This window comes from Rhinolophus hipposideros (genome assembly GCF_964194185.1).
Source record: "Rhinolophus hipposideros genome assembly, chromosome: 3".
Classification (NCBI taxonomy): domain Eukaryota; kingdom Metazoa; phylum Chordata; class Mammalia; order Chiroptera; family Rhinolophidae; genus Rhinolophus; species Rhinolophus hipposideros.
Window position 1 is genome coordinate 26,081,444 of NC_138049.1, and position 25,461 is coordinate 26,106,904.

The 25,461-nt window shown below is 37.1% G+C and overlaps 1 protein-coding gene across 1 annotated transcript in view; it reads right to left on the minus strand.

Annotated features, from left to right (window-relative positions):
• Positions 1 to 25,461, minus strand: part of PDE7B (phosphodiesterase 7B) — a 290,443-nt gene that overhangs the window by 182,699 nt on the left and 82,283 nt on the right. The window contains exon 2 of the mRNA XM_081044492.1: positions 24,020 to 24,080. Within this exon, the coding sequence (XP_080900618.1) occupies positions 24,020 to 24,080 (61 nt within the window). The remainder of the gene's footprint in view (positions 1 to 24,019; positions 24,081 to 25,461) is intronic.

Below are 25,461 nucleotides of genomic sequence, written 5' to 3' on the forward strand. Positions count from 1 at the left end.
CAAATCCTTTCTAACTATGTTTATCGGTCTTATCTTTTGTGTGTATGCAAGAAGTATGGTTAGATGAACTAAACTTGTCCACAGCAGCTTTAGTTTTGATTTTGATGCAACAACTTTACCAAAGTGGAGTGTGTCTGAAAAAATTGTTCCTTTTTAAGATCAGAAAGATAATCTTTGTAGTAATCTTCCTGCTCCTTCCCATACCCCCTTTCCCATCCATTTGCATTTATTCACCTATCTAGAAAAAATGGTGGAAAACTTCGGACCCTTAGAGAAGTGCCACTTATGGGATAGTCCGAAGACCTCTAGTGATCTCATCCTCTCCAACCACAGAAAGCTATATCCCGGGGGCCTTTGGGGTTCCCAGCAGCTCATCTCAGCTTAGCTAGGAGGGCAGGTGGCACTACAGGGTAGTTGTGGCTGAACAGCGGAAACTGAGCTATTTGGAGAGTTTTGTTCTTTTCCCAGTGGAGTTTCCTCTGAATTTATGGAAGATACAGTAACATGACACTCTCTTTCCTTTAAAAAATAGTCATGAAGAGAGAGAGAGTGAGGAATGCAAATCATTGAAGTATAGAATCTGGTGTTTAAACAGGGTTAGTCTGGTAGCAAAAGGTAGATGAAAGTGATGGTGGTGCCAATTTTTTCTTTCTTTTTTTTTTTTTTAATGAAAGGCTTTCATTTCATTCCATTACTTCTAAGCAGATGGCAATGGTTCTAGAAAATTCTCCAAAGCTCCTCCTATCCTTCCTCCCATACAACCTTTATATTCTGTTTGTTTGTTTCTGTGCTTTTTACCTTAGGGCTGATGGAGATTGCGTGGAGCTGGGGAGGTGGGATCAGAGATGTGCAGTGCCAGCCTTGGCAGCTCTGAGCTCTCCCCAGTGAAGACTGTGTATGTATGTATATCCCACCCACATGATCTCAGTGTACCTGCACAGTGGCTTTCTGCAATTGCAGGTGAGGAACCCAGCATATTACAAGCAAAGAACTTCTGTTATCAGAAGTCAAGTTCATCCTGAGTCCAGAACCCAGGTTGGTAGTTACCACAATAAGGAATGACCATTACTTTTGCTCGTTCTTCTCATGTTAAATCTCAGTTGAAACATTATTTTCTATATGAAAATTCAATATTTGTTTGTGGCTTAGAAAAGTCCTGGATTGGATTTGTATAAAAGCTACCACAAACCATGTAGGACAGTGCTGATCGGTCATCCAAAAGACTCCTTCAAATGACAAATGAATACAAGGATTCGTCAACCAATTTCTGCAATTAGAGGAATTAACTGCTCAAACTGAAAATGTCTATAACTCTCAGATTAGATGAATACATTTTAAAAGATGAATAGAAATAGGGTCTGAGAGGTTTTAAGTGAGCAGTAGCCAGGAGCTATCATTCCTGAATGTGCTAGTATCTGAATGACATTTGCCTTTTTTTTTCTTTTTTCTTTTTAACCAGGAGACTACAGTTTACTTCCAGGTCCTCTGATGAATAACCTTGATGTCTTAGGCAGGGGCTCCAATATGCGTCACTCCTTACCTCAAGCTGACTGTTTTATCAACAACCCTGGCTGATGAAAAATCTTCCTGCAATTGTTGTATTCTTACTCAAAGTATGCCTCTTTTACCCACTCCAGCTGGTCTACAAGGTAGATGAAAGAATTACCAAAAACACACTGCAGGAGCATCTGGTTCTGAACAAAAATACAGCAAGCTTAATTTGCTTCGTGCTTTAGTCCTTCACAATTTGTAGGATATTGAGGAGTCTATTTTGCAAGAGGTTACTAATGAGGGGAGTAAATGTTCCTGGCCTGGTGTGCAAGCACACACTTATGGGAAATGAAGAAACCTGAGTAAACACAGAGCCTTGCTGGCAGCAACTAATATCTTCCAAGATTTTCAGGCCCCAGCATGCAAGAGGCAACAAACTCCTGCAGCATTTTTGCAATGGATTTATGTAGAAGATCAGTATACTTTTATTTTTAGACATCAATGTTTCATGTGGGTGTTTATATAGAAGATCAATACATGTTTATCTTTATGAATCAATAAAATCTTACATAGTCTGCAGAGACTCTTGCTTGGGAAGGCTTAGAAAAATGCCTATAGGATATTTGGGAAGTATTTTTATTAAAATGTTCAGATACAAGATAGGAAAAAGAAAGCAGCTTCTATTTAGAAAACTTAAGTGTAATGATTCACTTACTTAAGTTTGAATTTCTAAAAAAACCCTTTACAGGTTAAGCAAATTGGTTATTGAATTTCCTAAAGCCTGCACCGACTAACAACTCAGGTGACTGGTGTTGACCCTCCTTACACCTCTGCTGGCGGAATGCTTACATAATGTAGGGAGTTTTCCTTATGAAAATGCTCAACTGATATTATGCACACCAAAATGCAACTTTAAATGTAGAAGATAGATTCTGCATAAATTACCTGGATAATTTTAGCTGGGACATAGCCAGGTCTCTTTGGCCACCACCAACGGCTCTGGAGCCAGTTCAGACCACCATGGGTACTGCTGAGCCAGCAATAGCCCAGGGTGCAATCAGCACCCACAGCTTTGGTAGGCTCCAGCTGAAGTCTGTGCACTTTTAACTCTAGTATTGTAAGACAATGGATAGCATTGTGCCTATCTATCCCACCGTAAAATTTTTCTTTATCTACTTGCCACAGATTGAAATTCCTCCCTTAGATATTCATTCCTTTGCAGGTAAGAGCATGTTTTCTTAAAGGGCAAATACGCAAATATTTCATAATTATTTTTTTATTTAATGAATGCTTGCCAATTAAACTACCATTGATGATGTGGATTTGCTCATCAGATCACTTTCCTTCACAAAAACTAGCTGAAAGCAAACATTTAGGGATTAAAAGTTTTTGAAAAGGTTAGTTTTTAGAGTGTGAGAAAAAAATATTGAGAGAACATAAGGGTCTTCTCAGAGAGGACAAGCACACCTGAATAAACCTCACTCCATGACAAAGGGTGATGAACATTTGGGGGTCAGGAAAAAAGCATGAAAAGGTATGTACTGCATTTCGCACAGAAAAAAAAAATGTATTGGAAATATCTCCAGCCCATCTTCTGTAACTTTTAGCACATGATTCACAGACCAACAGCAGCAGTGTATGTAGGGGGAGCTTGTTACAAATGCAGACTCTCAGGCCCATCCTAGACTTAATCAGAATTTACATCTAAATAAGATGGCCATGTGATTCATACACACATCTAAGTTTGAGAAGGCTGGATTTCTCTGAGTCATGGTGAAATACATGAAGCATCTAGTGGCTTTTGATGGCACAAGAGTTATACACTGGATCCAAGTTGGGCCAATCAGATTCTCTCTTGGTATTTGTAAGTTGAGACAGAAAGAAGAAAATGAGAGGCAGGGAGAGAGGAAAGGTGGGAGGTGGAGAGAGAGCGAGAGAGCGAGAGCGAGAGCGAGAGAGAGAGAGAGAAAGAGAGAGAGAGAGAGAGAGAGACCATATGAGCCTCAGTGTCAGAGAAAGCCTATCTACAAAGAGAAAAAAGTGAAGTGGGTGTTCAGAGAAGCAGACAGATTCTCTAGGCTTACTACCATCCCTTCCCAAATCCGGCCAAGAAGAGGTTTACTAAACCAGAGTTCCACAAAGCATCCCTGAGTACTTAAAACACCCCTCTCCACTTTGTGCTTAAGTCAGTTTGGCATTATGTGTGGTACTTGGGTCCAAGATACCTAACAAATATAGGTGGCATGAATTTGATTTGCATCTAGAAAGGGAAGAAAGATAAGGGCCAAAATATAATTACAGGTTTGTCTGATTTAGCCCAGAAAGGCACAAGTAATATACTCATTATGTGTGAATGATCCACAGATCTTCTGAACTAATGAACTGAAGCATTGTTCTTGGTCTTTCAAGTACACTTTTATGCTAGATGCACAGAATCCCATTTTAAATTGGGAGAACTTGGGAGATGGGTATCTGAGTTGGCCAGTGTTTTTTACACTATTCATCACTTCCCCTTTTCTTTCCTCCTTTCCTACTTCAACCTATTCACTGCTCCTGTTCCTGGCCTTACCAGGTCTTTGTATTAATAAATTAGTCTCTGTCCCCACCATGGCCCAATGAGAGCTAAGTTTGTCAGGTTAGAAGACCCATCTCTGCCTTTGACTAGGGAGCCACTTGGCTGCTACCTTCTCTTTGGTGAGCCCACGGAGTTCATAACCCTTTAGGGTCTGGGTGAATGGGAGGTAGTGTTCTTAAAGCCAAGGGACCAGCCTGTTTGACTAGATGGCTGCTTGGGTCTTTGGATCTCTGACTCTGTTCAAGTTTTCTTGATGGAGCTGGAACTCAATCTGAATTCCAGTAGATGGCAAAAGGAGCCTGGCCCCACATCAACTTCTTTCAAGTCCATTTCTTTGGAGCTGGGTGATGTGTCCATCTGTTTTCACACGAGCAGGGATGGGTCCCCAGATCTATGATACCATAGGTATCACTGATGCTATGAGCCTCCCAGAAGTCCCTGCCTCATACTCTGGAGTGTTCATTTGCTTCAATCAGTTGGCTATTGGCCACTGGATTAACAAGAAGCAAGATGACTCTATTTCTTTGGACCAGATGATGTAGACTATTCGCTTCATGCTGTAAGGGGCCTTTCCTTCTGCCCCAGCCAGTCTCAGATCATTATGTAAGTCATATTGGTAATTGTGACAAGTTGATCTTAAGCTCTCTCAGAATACACAGGTTTCAGAGGATGGATTTCTTTTTCCTCGTGTCTGAACATACTCATAAAGGTCCAATGCTAAGTTAAGTCACCAATGCCGATTCTCTCTTGAGAGCTTATACATGGGGACCTCAAGGTAATGGATGGGTAGAAAGTATGTGATTTCAGAATCTGATATAGCCTGGGTGAATCAGGAAGGAGTCCAAACTAATGGAATAGCAAGGCTGACATCTCATTACTGTATTATTTGTATACCACAGATTATTTGGGGATCATAAGGAATTTGACTACCAAAACAAAACAAAACACATAAACAGACACACAAAAAACAAATTAGGGAAAATAGCCCTGGGGTGGAACTCCAGGTGAAGAAATCACACACGACCTCTGAAACATTTCTTGGCATTTGCTGCTGTTTAAAAGATGAGTAAAGAGATCTTCCCCATTTTACTATTTAAGCTGTCTAGATGCCTTTTTTAATAAAATGATCCAGAGAAATGTCTAACAAATGAATTCTAGAGAACTGACAAAAAAAAAATGGCACACACAAAAAAACCCCAAAAAAACAAAAAACAAAAAGCTGCTGTGCATCTTCCTTGAGCGCTGTTGTTCTTGCTTCCTTCCTGCCCTGCCAGCAGGTGTCTTGCCCCTCAGTGTGTCCCGTGTGAGGGGAGTGAAACAGAGCTCCCAGAAGTGGTCATTGGGGAAACAGTAAAATTGGCTCCTGAGGGCCATTATCAGAAATAAGAGCCTTCAGTGACGACTAAAGGACCCTCATAACTCCCTTTGCTCCCTCTTCTCCCCCAAGTGGCCTAGGAAAGCAAACATTGAAGTGTGGAGAATACTAGTTGAGGAATAAAAAGTTCAGAAGGAATTCACTACAAGCTTAATCATTCTGGATAAAAATCATTCTAAGAGATTGCATAGTTCCCTGCTTTCCACCATCATGCTAAACTCATTTTTAACTAGTTTGATTATCTAGGATCTACTAAATGGGCTCTTTTCAGGGGCCCACTATAAATAGATTTCTCTGGTATCTGTTGAGGTCTGGATATTGAAACACCACCATTTCTTACCTTCCTCACCCTGGTTTTTCTGTAAGGAATCTTCATACAAGGGTTCCAAGGGTTACCAAATCCTTCTTTCTATTGTGATTCATTCTTTGGCCTGCTTGGAGACATCCTTTCTTTGTAACTCACTGTATTATCTCACCACGGGAGGTAGGTCTAATTCAGGTCCATTTCTTAACCCTCCTGGTCCTGGGTTTGGTGCCATATTTGGTAACCCCACTGGGAATTATATCAGTTCTCATGATTTAATTGTTGTCTCTCTGCTCATAGCTCCCAAATCTATAATTTTTAGTCTTACATCTCATTTAAAATCTACCCTAAATCTCTTGAACCAAATATATTGAACGTAGAGACCTCTTCTTCATTCTCCTCGTCTGTGATGGTGTTACATTATACATGGATCTATTTAAAGGCAGGAGGGAATGGGCTGGATTTGAGAGTGCAAGCTTTTCTTTGAATGACCTACTTTTCATTTCCCCCAAAGTTCATACGTTTCCCTGTAGAAGGGAGATACTGCTTGTGACGTCCCTCTGGGTGAGAGAGGGTAGAAAGGAAAAGCTGCTGAGCAGAGTGGAGTAGAGACATTTTGGCACATTGTTCTTCCCCACTGAGGTTGCAAAATGGTGGTCTAGTGAACTTGGCTGCATTGTTTTTAAAATGAAGGAAAATTACATTAGCCGTCAACATTTACAAAGCAGGATATTTACAGAGAAAACTAAATTTCTGTATTTTCTTGGAAAAACCATAGAGTTGGCTCCATGGAACGTGCATTCCCTCATGGCATCGTGCGGCAGGAGCTGAGCAGCAGCTGCACATTTTAAGTGGGGCACTTGCTCTTCAGTGGTCTCAATGAGACCACTGTGTCTTGTATTGAACCCAGTCAGCTTTTCTCTTATACATCACCCACCTGGGGGCATCTGAGTGTGTGATCTACAGGAGAAGCCCTGGAGAGAGAGGGACCTTTAGAGTTTTGCAAATCCATTCACTGAATCACCAGCACCATATCTTGGAAACAGTCAGAACTTGACATATGCTTATTGAATTGATGTGATTTTGAATCTTTGGACTAGAAAAGGTTACACCAAGGGGGGCTTTAGAGCTGCATGGTAACAGTGATCTTATAGTGTAAAGATAGCTATAAACCTTGATTTTGTTGAAATGCAAAAGTGTCTGTATCATTCCTGACATATTGAGAATACACTTTCTGAAGTTTAAGTGTCTAGTTATTTGATCAGGTATCATGTTAAGAAATGATACAAGCTTCACAGTCACCCAGCCTGTGAAAGAGAGCCAGAAATTACATATATAATGTTGACTATTTGCCATTTTGTTCAGTATGAGCCATTTAGGTAGAAATAGTCTACTTTCTTTTCTTTCACCTTAACTTGCTACATATAGTTAACATTTCATCTTTGAATATAAATCACTAAAAATTTCAGCTGTAGTTGCCTGGTGCCTCAGGGTCAGTGTCTCAGGGAACACAGCAAATATCCATAAAATGAAAATACGGAAAGTCTAGTATTTTGAAAATAAAAAGACTGAAACACACACACACACACACACACACACACACACACACACTGTTAAATTTGAATGAGAGGAAACTCGTAGCATTTAAAATACTGCAGGGCTATTTTGAGAATTAATGAAATAATGCATGGAAAGCACATACCACAGTCTGGTAACTAAAAGTGTTCAGTAAATGTTAGCTATTAGTTATAGATAATCAATTAAGAGTTACTGGATAAAGGGCGATTAGCTTTGTTCTAGGTATCTGATAATATATTTTAAACACCATATTACCAAGAGGTTAGGGGTGATTTAGTCTTGTCTGTTGATTAGTATTACTCTCCAGTTTTTAATTTCTGAGTCTCAGCAAGGGGTCCGAAGACCCGTTGGACGTGAAGACTGAGTAGTCTTCCTGGCCCTCCCAGTGGGGCACAGGACAGCACAAGTAGCTGGTGGTGCCTCAGGTTGGTAATTGCTCTCATGAGGCAACAAAGCTGAGCATCTTCTAATAAAACATTATTTATTACAGAAAATAAAGGACAATATTAAGTGGCTTAAAATAAGCCCCAAGACTTTTGGGGGTAGGGTGGGTGGAAGATTGTTCTAACGAGGATTTCTGGGGGCATGGCGACCAGATGGCTCAGTTGGTTAGAGCGCCAGCCCTGAACAACAGGGTTGCAGGTTCATTTACCACACAGGCCAGTGGGCTGCACCCTCCACAACTAGAGTGAAAACAACGAGCTGCCGCTGAACTTCCGGAGGGGTGGCTGGATGGCTCAGTTAGTTGGAGCGTGAGCTTTCAGCAGCAAGGTTGCCAGTTCAGTTCCCTCATGGGATGGTGGGCTGTGCCACCTTCAACTAAAGATTGAACATGGCGATTGGACTTGGAGAGGAGCTGCAGCCTTCACAACTGAATTGAAAGACAACTACTTGGAGCTGATGGGCTCTGGAGAAACACACTATCCCCCAATATTCCCCAATAAAAAATAAATAAAATAAATAAAAAATAAAATAAATAAATAAAGAGGATTTCTGCACCTTCCTTGCCCATATGCACGCCCATCCCACCTTCATGTGCCAAGAACATCATACTGTCATCTTTCTGCCTTAGGTTTTCTTTCTATTTAGTTTAAAGCACAAGAAAGCCTGTCAGTTTATTTCAATGAGCTGCACAATTTGATGCAATAGTGGCAGGGGTTCTCTTTGAACCAACTGACTATTCAATTATAGCATAGTCACTGAACTTATTATTTTTTAAATAAAAATTCCTGCAAAAAAATACTTTCCATCCAAACAGTTCTGAGAAACATAATGTGATTTTTTTTTGTTTTGTTTTGTTTTAGGGTGTGGATTAAGAAATAAACACACTGACTTCAAAGACTTCCATCTTGTTTTCATATAACCTAAATGAGATTAGATGACTTGTGATTTATGCTACCACAATCTTCCGTTGCTTCCCACTTTAAATAAAAATATGGTTATAATTAAAATCACATGAACTTGGATTTTTTTTAGCTTTTAGAAAATAAGATGGATGACTTGATGGTTGCCAAGAGAGGCTCTTAAGCATCCTCGTTACTCAAGGCAATGGCCCTTGAGTTGCAGATCTGGAGTGTGATGATCTCCATTTATTGTGACATTCTAGAACATTATTTATTAGGGCAGAAGCAGTAACAACTGCAGCAACAACAAAACAACTGCCACAACTAACACATGACATTTTGTACTTTGTGTACTAGTTTCATTTCTATTTTTATTTTACTTGGACATCTCAGCAGCCTGTTGGGGTAGTTACCATGGGTACTCTTATGTATTTCAATCTATGGTGAGGAAACTAAGGCTTAGAGAGTTGAAGGGAATTACTCAGCATCGTGAAACTAATAAGAGGCAGAGTTAGAACTCACACCAATGTGTTCTGAATTCTAATCCAGTGAGGTTTTTACTCTAACACTCCAACCCAATAATGTTACTAATTTCTGGAGTCTAGTATAATAAAATTTTGATTTTGACACCACCTGGTCCCATATCAGGGCTTTTACACAGGCTCACACGCTGTTGTCTCTTCCTGGAATGCTCCTTATCAAGATCATTTGACTCTTCCGAGGGGCTAAAAGAGGCCCTCTTCCATTGTATTAGTTTGTTAGAGCTGCTGTGACAAAATGCCACACACTGGGTGGTTTAAACAACAGAGATTTATTGTCTCACAGTTGTGTGAGGCTAAATGCTCCAAATCACAGGGTTGGTGGGGATGATTCTTTTGAGGGTTGTGAGGGAAGGATCTGTTTCAGACTTCTCTCCTTAGTTCATAGATGGTCATCTTCATAGGCACTTGATATTCTCCCTACATGTCTGTGTGTCCTTTTTTGGGGGGGGGGGAGGACATCAGTCATTGGATTAGGGCCCACTTTAAATTGATGACCTCTGGAAAGACCTTATATCTAAATAAGATCACATTCTGACCTACTGGACATTAGGACTACAACATATGAGTTTTGGGAAACACAATTCAATCCTTCACACCTGCCTCCTCAATGCCATGTCACCTTCCACCCTTGTCCTCCTGTTTCCCATCTCAGTTAATGGCTTTACCATTTATTCAGTTGCTTAGGCCAACTACTTATGATTCTTTCCTTCTGTTTATTATATCCAATTCATCAGGAAGTTTTATCAGCCCTCTCGTCAACATATTGCCTGATTCCAAACTGCTCACTACCGCACTACAGTCTTTTGAGTCCCAACCACTAATCTCCTACTTGGACTAAATATCATTGTTCATGCCCACTGCCTGTATGAAATCCACTTTCAGCAAAGACGCCAAGTGTGAGCTCTTTAAAATACAAGCTACACCATGCCATTCCTTGTTCAAAACACTGCATTTGGAATAAAATCTGAACTTTTTATCATGGAGTAGGGACTTGATAATCAAAATGTATTTCAGGAATCAGCAGTAACAGCATCAAGTGGGAACTTGATAGATATACAGAATCTTGGGCCCCATTGCAAACTTACTGAACTAAAATCAGCATTTTAACAATATCCTTAGGAGATTTGTGTGCACTTTAAAATTTGAGAAGCTCTTGCCTAGAGAACCCTGTAGGATCTCCTCCCACTGTGTCTTTGAACTCATCTCCTTTCTACCCCTCTTACTCTTATTCTTCCCATTCCAGACTCTGGCTTTTTTGCTGGTCCTACCGCCTTGTGGCTCTCTCTCTGCTTAGAATGTCTTCTTAGAGACTACTCAACCTCAAAAACAACACCCCCTCCTTCTACCATGTCACTTGTACCCACCTTATCCTGCTTTGTTTTCTGCATAGTCTTTGCCACTACCTGAAATTATGCACGTATGTATTCATTTAATTTTTATATCTCCACCAATAAAATATAAACTTAATGAGATCAGAGATCTTATTTTACTCACTGCTACTTCTTCCTAGGCAGAGAGAAATGGCTGACACATAGTAGACGCTCAATAAATATTTGCTGAAACAATAGATGTCTGGACTTTTCGTGTAAGATAGGTCATATTTTTTGTGCTGATTTAATTAATTATTTTCTCTCGTAAAATACTCTTGGGCTACTGTTGAGTATGGTATGGCATGTCACTACTTCACTACTTTCTATAATTTCCCCATTTGAGTTACTTTATCGTCCCTCCTTATCCCATCTCCCTCCTTTTTCACTGGGACCAGGGTTCTTTTCCATTATATAGTACATTAAGAATGTCTGGAGAGATGCAACAGGCAGCGTGTACTAAAATCTCCAAAGCAACATGAAATAATATAGGCTTAATAATAATTTCATTCTACGGCAGTTACTGGCTGGAGCTTACGGACTTGAAGTTTTTGAAATCAAAGAAAAATTGAATACTATCCAACAATGCTGACAGAAATCTCAGCACAGATGGCAATATTCGTTCAAACTTTGCTGGCAAACTAGGGGACTTACCTCTTCATCTGAGAGACCCTTTTGGTCTCTAAAGAACTAAGGAACATTCTGAAATATGATTAAGTGCCATTGAGCTCTGATTAGTTCTTCATTAAAAAGAAGCTTCAAAGTATCCTTAGAAAAATACATACATAAATATATATGATGTATAGTAAGAAGCTATTTTAAATTGAGATAATGAGTCATCTGTTTCAATATGAATTTAAATCTGTTTCAGTGCCATCAAAAAGCAGGCCTTTCTTCAAAAGCCACAGCATTCCTGCCAACTCTTTGGAAGAGAATACTTCCCGAAGAGTTATTAGCTTTCTCTTTCTCAGCTACCTTGGCTTGGGGATTTGCAGTCTCGGTAGGCCAAGTGGCACTGGCTCTGTTTAAATTACCAGTTTTGTCCTTTCTCCCATGACCTCTTGTTGCCTCCTGTTTATCTTAGTCCATCACTGGTTTTTAAAAAGGACAAACAGGTACATAGACCCAAAAAAGTTAATCAGGAGATTTACTCCAGGGATATTTGCTGCTCATGAGTTATATTGGCACTTGATGAGACACAGATTGTTATGTCTGATCTTACTTAGGTCAGAGGTTTCGAGACTCTATCGGAACATTATTTTACCTTTTTGAATGTTGAAACTTTGGTGATGGCAATTCCGTTCCATCAGTTACCTTTCACTGAAGAGAAAACTAAAGCAAAAGCTAATTCATCAACTACCATGGTTTTTAGCCACCATTTTATTTATTTATTTTTTAAGGAGGGCGCAGCTAGAACCAGCAGCGTTGGTGTTATTAGCACCTCGCTCTAATCAACGGAACTAACCAGCGACCCTACACCATGGCTTCTAGATAAAAAGTGACCATACTTTTCATTCACCTTACATTGGCCTCAACAACTGTTTTTATCCCCACATACTTTACTCATACTTCCTTATTTTGCCTTCAAACTAATAAGCAATGTAGTTAAAGTTGGAGTTAAGAGTGTTATTGGGCACATTTGAAGGATGAAGTATTTGAGACAGAAAAAGATGATGACATAGCTGTTGGGGAAGAGGCAGGACATGAAATCAGCCCTCTAGACTCACAATGGAATCTATCCATTAGAGTTTTCTGGGCCTATTAATGTTTTCACCAGAATTAGCATGAAACGACTCAAAAGGGCTGACGAGGTCCCAGGTTAATGTGGGTATGTGAACACACACTACTTTTTAAGAGAAATGCCACTACAAGAAAAGAACCAGTCATGTCCCATTGTCTGCTACCACAGTCTGGCTTATAGAGCTGAAGGGGCTGACTATATAATGCTAGAAATAAGAACACTGGGGAATGGAGCATCATTCATTTCTTTCTATCTCTAATACCAAGCACTAGTTCTAGACTTCACATTAGAAACTCAAAATTGTCAGCTAAACTAAATGGACAATTATATATTGTGTCTTGGGATTCTTTTTCAGAGTTATAAATTCTGTATAGGTTTGTCTTTCTTAAGAAATTCTCACACATTTTTCCTTTGAGGTAAAATTAATGGGAATAGGAGAAGAGAAATGCTGGTATTCTCATTTTTCTAAGTGAATAAGTCAAACAAAGGGCATTTGGATCAGCCCATAGATCTCAGACAAAATGAACTGCGGAGAGGCCAGATTCAAATCTCAGCAAGTACTGCTCACCTGGTCCTCACGGCCGCCCCATTGCAACTCCAGGGGTCGCTGTTCACATTCTAGTCTATACCAATGGCATGGTGGGGGTCGTGAGTGCACAACCTTCCTAGAATCCAGTTTACCTGCTCTTTGCCATAAGACTCTCCAGTCCTGCTTAATTCTGTTAGCATTTACTAATACTTTTAAAGATAATAGAAAAAGGAAAGATTTCCCTTCCTTTGGTTTTTAGTGAAACTGGTTTCCTGAGTAGGTCATTTACTATGATTCTAAGCTACTATTTAGGAAAGAGCCTAAGAGGGAAACACAGAAATAGAGATAGGCCCCTTCATTAAAATAAAAATAAAAATAAAATAAAATAAAATAAAATAAAATAAAATAAAATAAAATAAAAGGCTGCTCTAAAGACAAATCAAGTAAAGAAAGCATGCCCTAAGGAGGGAAAGTTTTCCAGAGATAAGATTGCCAACCACCTTTCCTTTCTAAATCCTAACCACTTTAAAGTGGTACTTCCTCTAGTTAAGCTGTATAAGTTAATCCTATCAATCATATCATTTATCTGGAAGGCATATAACATATGGCACTAAACTTGTTTATTATTTCCCTAAATACTGGAAGGCATTTATCTGGAAGGCATATAACAATGGCACTAAACTTGTTTATTATTTCCCTAAATACATCCTTTCAGAACAATGGTGATATATTTCTCCAAAACCATCCTTTTCCAAAACCATACTGCAAGCACTTTTTCCTTATTTTGTTAATTTTTAAAATCTACATAACATAGCCAGTTTGAAATGAAAGATCACATGACACCAGTACTAATAAATTTCCAATGGCTCCTCACCTGTGGCAGAATAAATCCAGAGTCCTCACAATGACTCATGTGATCTGTCGCCCAGGACCTCTCAGCAACTCCTCATTCCTGGACTTCATCATACTTGTCCGCCTCTGGTTCTTGGCTTTTCCAGGCTCCCTCTGCTTCAGGTCTTGGGTGCTGATCCGTCTACCACCTAGTAGAGCATGGCTACGCTCACCTTCTCAGAGAAAGCTTTGGCTGTTCTAGTTAAAATCTGCACCACCACCTCCACACCTGCCATCATTACTCTACCACTCATAGGCACCCTGCCTTATTTCTTCCATAGTAGAATTTCTTCCATCGTCATTATTTACCATAATGTAGTATATGATTTCTACTGTTTACCATTCGCACACCTCATGTTCCACTAGAACCTAAGTCCACTAGGGCAGGAATTTTGGCCTTTCATTCATTGCTGTTTTTCTGGTGCCTAGAAGAGTATACACACTTGGTAGGTACCATGGACAAAAAAAGGGGCCACATACTAAACCTGACAAGCACAGGGGAGGCCTGCATGGAGGGCCTTACAGACTCAGAGAGCAAAAGTACCTACATAGGAAGGTCTAAACATAAAAATTTCTACCTAAAATCTCCTAACTAGGCCTGTAGCTTCCTTGACAAAGGCCAGTCTTTACCTAAGTGAGCCTGCCTATTGCCTTTTTGCATCTAAGAAAACATACATTTGAAATGTCAGAGTCATCTCCTTTTCCAGATCCCTCCGGACACAACCAGGCACTACAACACAAAACCACTCATTGTTATCTTGTTCCCTGCATACCATCTCTATGTGGCCATAAATGTTAATTATTAACTACCCAGTACCTGCCAATGTAAAAGAAGAATGTGTCTCTCCATTTTACTTTTTCTCCAAGCCCAGAGATTTCTCTACTTTCCTTTCTCCCACCCCCTTAATCTACCACCAATAAATTTCATTAACTTTCCTTTATATCTCCTCCTTTTATTCTAATGTATAAAATCAACTGCAAAACTGCCCTTCTTCAGAGCATTTTCTCAACCCATTGAGATTTTGCTTCTCAGCAGTTGTGAGTTTGGCGCAAATAAACTCATAAAAATTTTCTACAGGTTTGGATAGTTCTTATGTTAACAGTATTCAATAGTTATTTTTACTGGACACATCAGTATTATAGGATCATATAGCTATAGACTATTATGTAATAGGAGGTCTGGATTAACCAGGCTCAGATTATAAGCAAAATGTCATACAAATCAATATTTTTCTTCCCTTATCAACAATTTATAGTTGTATAATAGAAATCTTAGTGGAATGCTACTATTCAACATGCTCCTTGTAATGACAACAGTGATGGGTGCAATTTAAAAGCTAGATATTTTAAGGAAGCCACTGAATTTCCTTCCAGTGGATGGTTTACTGTAAAAATGGACCTAGAACAAATCTTTTTATATGAAAAACAGATGGACTGCTAAAAGGGTCACAACACATTTTAATTTTCCTGTGAGAAAACAATAAACTACATGACAGAGCCTGAACAAAGGCTCGCCTGTCTCTTAGTTCTCAGAAAAGTTCTACAGCAGGTCCTGTCCCGGAACAACCTCTCAGTAATTCTCCAGAACCAACAGGACCACAACTGCACACTACTTTCAGTTTTTCCCTCATGTCTTTTTGTCTCCCTTTCATTTTTTTTTTCTTTCTTTAACTAGCAGGTCCTTTCTTTCTTATTTTTTTTTAATAGACTTTATTACATTTTTTTTAGATCCATGTTACGTTCACAGCAAAATTGAGCAGAATTTTGCAGAGATTTCCTCTATGACCTCTGCCCCGACAAAAGCACAGCGTCCCGCATTATCAATACCCCCACCAGAGTGGTAATGTGTTACAATTGATGAGCTTACACTAATACATCGTTATCACCCAAATAAGAGTTTATATTGGGATTCATTCCTGGCTGGTAAATTCTACGGGTTTGGACAAATTTATAATGACATGTGTCCACCATTGTAGTATCATACAAAGTAGTTTCATGGACCCACCTTCTTTTCTTTTTTTATACTTATTTTTTTCTGCTATAAAAATCGTACATGCCGATGGTAGGAAAGCGATAAAATGCAGAAAAAATATGATGAGTCAAATAAATTTAATTTTTTTCCTATCACTAAAAATTATATACATACATACAGACAACTTTACATATTTGGCAAAACAGTATAGATGTAGTTCTTTATATAGTTTTGCATCAGCATGATCTTCCTATATTTGAAACAGACTTTAGGACATACAGAGCCATTAAACGCATCTTCTTGTTTTTCTCTGAATACTGAAAGTAAACTAACTGGTTGTGCAAAGTAATTGCATACATACCTTCATTCCCTTAGACAAAAATCACGTGTGTTTTAGGTCTCAGCTATGAAGAAAGGAACAAAATAGAGATCTTGAACTTAGAAATGTACAATTGCTCTGTGTGTGAACACATGTGTATGCATGTGTGCATGCATGAAAGTGTATCTGTGTTACGTGTTAAAATTTTGAGAACCAAGAAAGTTCCACAGTGTTTTGTTTCATATTGTTTTGTAGAATTTGTGCAATGAGCCCTCACCCATCCCTGGTGCAACAGACTTTTAATGTGTTTGTTCTGGAAGGCTTCCATTTGCCATGGAACCACAAACCTCAGTTACTTGACTTTCATATTATTTTGCAACTTCTGTGCTATTTCACCGGCTGTTTATCTATGACACAAAAAACAGGATTGCTGGGATTACGTGCACTCTACAAGGAGAACGGCCAGTCTCAGAAAGTCCGTTTGGGGGAAGGTGATTTTGTGACAGAAACTTCAATAAAAACCCCAACTCATTTCCAACATGTTGCAACCAGAGTAGTGATTACCCCAAAGCACAATTCATATTAGAAGCACCTCTCTGCTTATATCTAGTTCACTACTGGAATAAGTTATCAAAGTTTTGGCTCTTGTCAGGTGTAGGGTTTAGTATTGCAAACAATAAGATTCCTAGAAATCCGTAGGATAGATTCCTAGAAATCAGAAAAGAAGCCAAAATTTCTCTTATTATAAAATAATTACTCTCCGTTGAATAATGGGAACATATAGAGAGACAAAAAGAAGGAAATAAAAATCATGTATGTTCCCACTTCTCAAAGAGCCAAAAGCACTTCTTGAGTACTGGGAAATTATAATCCACTCACTAAACTCAGTTCTGACACTGGCTAATGGTGACCTTCCTATCTTTGCTTGGACATACCCAATACTGAGAGAAACTGATAAAAGGCAGGATGAAAATACTTTGCTGCTTCATTCCTAGAGCAAATGTGAATGAAATTCACAAAAACAACACACAAGGGTTAAATTTAAAATCCATATGCCATACGATTCATAGTAAAGGACTAGACTGTTGATTTTTCAGAATTAGATGCCTGAAGTATAATTTTCATATTATAACTTCATAATATAACTTCAGCTCTGTAAAAATAGTTAATTGTATATTTTGTAGAAAAGAAAAAAATGGAAATTAACTGTCTCAACAGTAAAGAACTTTTATTTATGAACAAGTTTTTGTTTATAGTTCCACTGTGGGTGGGGGAGCACGTATAGGAGCATTTGTGGGCTATTTACTTCCAAGTGTTCAACAAAGAATAACTACTAGTTTGATTTATGCAGCAAACTCCATCAAATCATTAATGTTCATTGATAATCAACAAATAATGTTTCATTTTACTATTTATTTCATATAAAATGTTTCATTACTATCATTATTAACCTAATGGTTCGTTTACATAAATAATAAAATAATAACCATGATCTTCATTAGAGGCTACTGCATAAAATGTTGTTTGTATTAAGTTAAATGATGAATTATGCATTCTAACTTTTAGTCTAAGATAATTGTCATGTTAAATCATTTATGGGACTTGCATGCACAGCTGATGAGAGGGTAAATTTCCACTTTGGAAAATAATTTGACAGAATTAGTTGGAGGTGAATATATACATACCCTAGAGCCCAATAGTTGAAATTCTAGGTAAATACTCAAGAGAAAATGTGTAATTTTGTGCACAAAAAGACATGTACAAAAATGTTTATCACAGTATTATTTGTAACACTTCAGAACTAGAGATAGCTAAATGTTTATTACCGCTAGAATTAATAAATAAAGTGTCGCACACACACACACAGACACACAGACACACACACACACACACACAGGAATACTCTGCTATTAGTATTGATAAAAATAATATTTACATTTCTAGTACTTCTAAAAGTTTACAGAATACTTTAATTTTTATTGTGTTATTTGATCCTCAACAAACCTAATAAGGTAGATAATAATATTGTTATTATTGATTATTATTGCACTTAGGGAAGAGTAAACTGAAATTGACAACCCTTAAGAGATTTCCCTCTGGTCCCACAGTTCTTAGCAAGTATCAGGTCTTTAAATGCTCTGTTCTTTCTGCTACACCACAATGGCCTACTGTGATACCAGATATTATTTTGCCTTAAATCAGATTCTGAATTCATTCTTAAGAAAAATTCATAGACGTCAAATTATCCACATATGAAAATCACAAGCTGATGCTGGTGATAAAAGCAAAACATTAACTAAAAAAATTTTCCATTTTATTCGATGACAAAGTTCATCTAATAAAAAAATATATATATCAATTTTCTCTAGTGAAAAAAATGGCAATACTGTTTTACTTCTTAAATAAAATATAATATTTGATATGAAGGGAAAAGACAAAAATTAATATATTTTTTAAAAATACATCAAACCTAGAATTTAGGTCACTGGGTTCAAAGAAATATTGAGTTAAAAATTATTTAATTTCACAAGTATCTGGGGAACAGCTGTACTTAAAACTACCCAGTGGAAACCATTTTATAGAGTATTTTACAATTCTCTATAACTAAGAGAAATACTCTCTAACTAAATAAAAGAGAGCAGCACTCTCTTTTATCTGATACTTCTGTTCTTTTTAGAGCCAGTGATAACAGTCAAACTGTGTACAATAAAGCCTCAAATTTCTTTCCAATTTATCCTTTCATCATCCCTGTGGCCTGAAACACTGCCACCTCCACTCCCCAGCTTTTTCATAATGGGCTTTTGAATATGGTCATGTATCCACCTAGAGTGCTGCCCTTTTCTCAGCTTCTGCATATCAAAATTCATGTCTTCATATCCCAGCTGTATGCACTTTCTCCAACAAACCTTATCTTTATTTCCTTTTTGTCATTTCTCATTATCAAGCTGCCATTGCAGATTTTGGTGTTCAGGGCTTGAATCTCTTCCTGGACTGTAAACCCTTTGAGGGCAGGATATGTGTCTCACTGGTCTTTGCATTCCCACTGCCTAGCACGGTACCTTCCAAGTACGTGGAAGGATTTTGATGTATATCTGTTGAATGCATATTGGATGAAAGCCTTTGAGGCTCTGCACAATTTTGAAGAATATATGTAATGTTTTTAAAAGTTGCCCTCACATTTATGTAATGCTTTGGCTTTTTTATTGCTTTTCTAAACACTATTAATATCATCAATAAATAATTTATTATTCAGTTTTTTGTTTATTATTGTTTATCAGGGCATTATAACAGGCAATGTCTTCTCACAGAACACCTCATTCTATTATGATAACAATCCCTGGGATAGGAAGAATAAATATTTTTAATCTTTATTTTGCAGAAAAACTATAAATTGGAGCCTAAAAGATGAAGCAACTTCTATGACTACAGAGTTAATTTTTCAGAGACAAAAAGCAAGTCTACGCTCATTTAAGATGTTAATAAAATATTGATTTTATGGTATTCTAGTGCTTTGAAAACTGGCAATCCCTTTAAATGATTTATAGTAAACTTCTACCAGAAACCTGACAATACGAACACTCCCTTTCTGAGCCATGGTAGGTAAGAAAGTGCATACTTTACATCCAAATGCTAGGACATCAATCAGCATGAAAGAAAGCACACATGAAACAAAAGCAGGGCCGCTGGAATTTTCAAATTTGAAAAAAAATTGAATACTGATAAAGAATACGAAGAAATAGAGGCAACAAAATATCATAAATTAAAAATTAATGCTTACTATTTAAAAGAATTTTATTCTAACAATAAAGAGAAAGAAGGAGTTGTAAGAGGCACCAATTCTGATTGGGCATTTTCCTTTTTGAAAGTTGCTTTTCCCAGGATTTATCATTTTACAGAGGGAGGCTAGTAAATGAATTAAGAAGTGACTCAACATTGATCATTGTATGTTAATTTCTTTAAATACTCTTGGCTGTTTGTACCCAACAGTTTCATTATATTTGAAAAATAAAATCCTTTTAGTAACCACTATACTTCATATATTAATTGTACAATGAGAGATAATATCTTTTCCACTTCCTTTTTCCTTTGGTATCCGTTCATTACAACTAATTAAGGTACAAGTCTTGGTATACAATTATATATCCTTTGATATAGTTATAGAAACTTCTGAGGTCAACTTGAGCTTGAGAGAAATATTATAACTAAATTTAAAAATAGGAAGGACTTAAGAAGGTAGGAGTTTTAAACATATGCCCTAAAGACGAAGGAAAGAAGAAAGCAACATTTATTATAATTTGGTGCTTAACTTGATTGTCCACATTTGTCCTCTCTGGGGGGAATTTTAAAGAATAAATAGCTAATATTCAGTGTAGCCAGCTCTGCAGTACATCTTTATTTACCTTCATACCCAACATAAACTATTCCCCTGAACCCAGAAATAATTCCCCATAAAACTCATGTGTGACAGTAGTTTGCTCCCACTTAAAACTTCATTGATTCAGTGCTTCAGAGCAATTCAAAGTAAATTTTACACTAATGTCTCATTTAATGTAATGAGCCAGGAACATGACTTTGGTGAGGATGGCTTATTCATGGAAGTCGTGAGGTAGACAACTCAAGTACAAAAGTTGTGTTTTTCAGAATGATCTGGGGAGAGAGCAGTGGTAGAGAAGAAAACTGCAAATGGTGTCCCTGGCTGTGACCCTCTTTCCTATTCTATCTCAACTGTGCTGAAACCAGAGCACAGCTGGGATCCAGGCAGGCACCCAAGCCTGGAATGTGAGTGGCAGAGGTGGGATTGATCTCAGGAGGGTGTGGGTGGGTGACACAAGAGCTTAACAATTTAAAGCTGTAGATATCTCACGTTGGCCTCTATTACAGATCTCACTACTGGGGTGGCATGAAATCAGAGGTGAAGTTTTGGAAATGCAGACTTTACATATTTTCTTGTTTGGAAATTTTGATTTATACAATGTTATAACATTACTTGCAAAAATGCAAAGTACATTTATGGTTGGCAACTCTTGGAAAACTTAACAGTCCCTTAAAATATCAGAGAATCCTTATCCTTTCCTGTTGGAGATACAAAGTTTTCTCAAGAAACACTTTAGGAAGTAATAAGGGCATGATCACAGGTTCCTCTAGAAGGTAGCCACAAACTAAAACCTCAGACAACAGTGAAGTGGTGCTTTGTTGTTGTTGTTTTGATATAGTTGCCCTCTCTTGATGAAATACAAGATGTGGTCTCAACTTTAGTGAGCTCCGTGTTCAGAACTTGAATTTTTCTTGCGTGTTCTAAGGAAAGAAACCATTCAATTTCACTTTTCTTATTATCTTGCGCTGTGAAATGGCAGCCTGTCGGTTTCCTGCAGGTAGACACATGCTAATGGTGGGTTGACCCATGTGTATTCATATCCATAATAACTTTAGTTTGGTATTTCCTTTTATCTAAGATTTCAAAGGACTTTGTAAATGTTTCAATTAAAATTTGTAGTACTCTTCTTAAAAAGAATAGTAGAAAAAAATCTAAGCCTTTTTAAATGTAAGCTCCTTGAGGGCACAATTTTCACTATATGAGTAACTTAAGCTCACTAGAAATAATATTATCATTGACAACCAATAAATATTTACTTATCTATTTTTAAAGGTAAAATATACAATTATTCTTCCTATTTTCTCATGTCCTCAAACTAATACAAAAATTTCATACTCATTGTTCCTTTATATCATTTAGTTCTATATCACTAAAAAAATAGAAATCTAATAAACTGATTTATATAAATACATTTCCAACTTTGAAATTTTGTGCAATTTGGAAGACTCATTGGGGATGCATTTGGTGGCTAGGAATGTTCTGGCAGCTATATAAACCATATCATATAATCTATAAGAGATGGAAAGATGATTAATCTTACCTAGTTTAAGTCAAGTCTACAAGCAATAGTAGACAGCTTATTGCTGTCCTTGTTCTAGCTATAAACTAATCAGTGAAATCACATTGGAACCAGGACAAGGCAAAATTTAGTCAAAATAAATAATGTGCTCATGTGTTTAAAATTGTCATGAATTAAAAATCCATTCAAGTTACTAGATCAGGTAAAAGTTATAATCAAATAATATTTTAGTTTGATATAGTCTCATTCATTTATTTTAGTTTCTACTTCCCTTGCCTTTGAAGTCAAAATCATAAAATCCTCTTTGAACCCAAAAGTTTAGAAACCTATAAGTTTAGAAAGCCTATGTTTTCTTCTATGCAGTTTATTGTTTCTGTACAGCAAATGAAACCATCGACAAAATAAAGAGACAACCAAATGAATGGGAGAAGATTTTTGCAAACAACACCTCTGATAAGGTGCTAATATCCAAAATATATAAGAAACTTATACAACTCAACAACAAAAAAGCCAAACAATCCAATTAAAAAATGGGCAGAGGACCTGAATAGACATTTCTCCAAAGAGGACATACAAATGGCCAATAGACATATGAAAAAATCCTCAACATCACTAATCATCAGAGAAATGCAAATAAAAACCACAATGAGATATCACCTCACTCCAGTCAGAATGGCTATCATCAACAAGACAAATACTAACAAGTGTTGGAGAGGCTGTGGAGAAAAAGAAACCCTCATACACTGTTGGTGGGAATGCAGATTGGTGCAGCCGCTATGGAAGGCAAAGTGAAGATTCCGCCAAAATTAAAAATAGAATTACTGTATGATCCAGCAATCCCTCTCTTGGGTATCTACCCAAAAAATCTGAAAACATTTATCTGTAAAGATGTATGTGCTCTGATGTTCAATGCAGCTTTGTTTACGGTGGCCAAGACATGGAAACAACCAAAGTGTCCTTCGATAGATGATTGGATAAAGAAGTTGTAGTATATATACACAATGGAATACTATTCCGCCATAAGATGAAATAGTGCCGTTTGGGACAACATGGATGGATCTTGAGATTATAATGCTAAGCAAAATAAATCAGACAGAAAAAGTCTAAAACCATATGATTTCAATGATATGTGATATATAAAACTGAAAATAACAAAGGAACAAGACAAACAAAGGAAGAAATAAAAACTTATAGACATAGACAATAATTTAGTGGTTACCATAGGATAAGGGGAGAAAGGGGTTATAGATGAGGGCAAATGGGATCATTTATGTGGTGATGGAAGAACTGACTCTGGGTAGTGAACACACAATGTGATATATAGATGATGTAATACAGAATTGTACACCTGAAATCTATGTAACTTTACTAACAATTGTCATCCCAAAAAACTTTAATTAAAATAAATAAATAAATAAAATTTAAAAAGTAATAATATTTTAGTGATATTAAGGTACCAATATCATTCAATCATTTGCCTCAATCTTTTTATCTGTAAAATGAAGATAGTAATAGACGCATTAGAGCTGATTGTCTGGCTAGGTTTTATTTTCGGGGAAATGGGTATTATAAAGAGTTTGTGAAAGGCACTGATGATATATCGTCCCACAGGTGATTATTCATACCGATGCTGCGATTTTATTACAAATATAGTGTGGGTAACTGTGCTGACTTCAGATTAGTTAGAATATGTATTTATCCCAGGCATTATAAGTAAGGGCTTTGTGGTGTGATGTAAATTCTTAATAATTTACTTAATTAGCTTATCATTTCTAGTTTAAGAATTACAATGTGATTCTTCTTACTTTTCCATTACTGTTTCCTGAATACAAAGCACCCGATTTTACATCATGCTGAGGAGCCAAGAAAAATTCTGAAAAACTCAGAAGCATGGTTCATGACTTACAGGTACTAAAATCAAAAGATTTTTTTCATCAAATATTCCACATATAAATGTGTTATATATGTGTATAAACCTACAAAAATCTTAGAAGCCTCTGCAATATGGAACGAGAGACAGTAAATAAGGCAACAGAACAACAATAAATCCACATGACATCAACATGCTTAATATATCTAAAATGAGACGCTTTCTTACCTAGCATGCAAACACATTTGACATTCTGATCAGGGCTTTCAAACAAGAGTTCACCACACCTCTGAAAGAAAAAGAAAGCCATAATTATTTTAAGGTTTCATACCAGGCTTCCCAAGGCAACATGTCCATGTAACCTGACATTATCATGACATTATTCCACTCCTCATGTTTTCCTTGGTTGCCTGAGTCTAGGAACTTATGTCATGAGTAGAGACTTTCCTGGCAGTGAAATATTTGAGACTAAGTTGGAGTAGATTGTTCCTGCATGGCTCACGCCTCTGCCTAGAATCCATTCTGTGTGCTTTTATGAGGAGTCACCACCAGAGATGCACTCTGTGTCTAATGGTTTCTATTTCAGTGGAAGATATTCAACCTATTAGATCTAACAATATGAGGTTAATCGCTCCCAGAATTGGCCCTTATACAGCACCAAAATTATTCTAAATTACCTGCTCTGAATTCAAACACAGACGCCATCAAACACAAAGCTCGGTGGCCTATACTTAACCCTCTGAACTCAGCGGGCGGGGTGTGGGGGATGAGGGGGGCAAATAAGGAAAAATTGAAAAAGGGGCACTCATATGTGCTTTTCTTGAACCCATAGACACATGGAAATATCAATTTTATTATCTATGTCTTAGTTTTAACTTGCTTGTTAAAAGTTTTGTGCAAGGCAAACTCCAGAGATAAACTCAATTATTTAAGAATTGACCACATTTATGTATATGATTGACAAATGGTTAGTACCTGAATACATAAAGATATTCTCCAAATAAACAAGAAAATAACAAACAGAAAAATGGATAAAGGACATAAACAAATAATTAATGGAAGAGAAACCTGAATGGTCAATAAACTCAGAATATATTCAATCACTCATATTAATAATTAGGAACCAGCAAATTAAAGACAAAATGAGGCCTAGTTTGAACTCATCAGTGTGGCAAAACATAGAAATCTGGCAATAATAAGTGAATTCAAAAGTGTAGAGAAATGAATACTCACACGTGGGTTAGAATATGAAATGATAGAATCATTTTGGAGAAAAATTGGCAAAATTTTATTAGATTTCTACTTGCTAATTTCCAGATTTCAACCTCACTAAGGTGAAATATGCATTTTAAATAGCAAGTCATATTCTAGACTGATAACCAGAAAAACTTTCACATGTAACTTTAGTGCCCAGCTATAAAATAGATAAATAATGTTATTCATATTTTGGAATACTACATGGTGGCTAAAATGAATGAATTAGAGCTACATTCATTGTAAAAACAAATATATAACAGGCACATATAAATATTCAAATTGTATAATGTTCAAATCTTATAAAATATATAATGTTCAAACATATAAACCATGTTTGATGTTTAAATCATATAAAAACAATGTTGAGAAAAAACTATCTCCATTTTTTATGAAGTTGAAAATATCTAAAAATA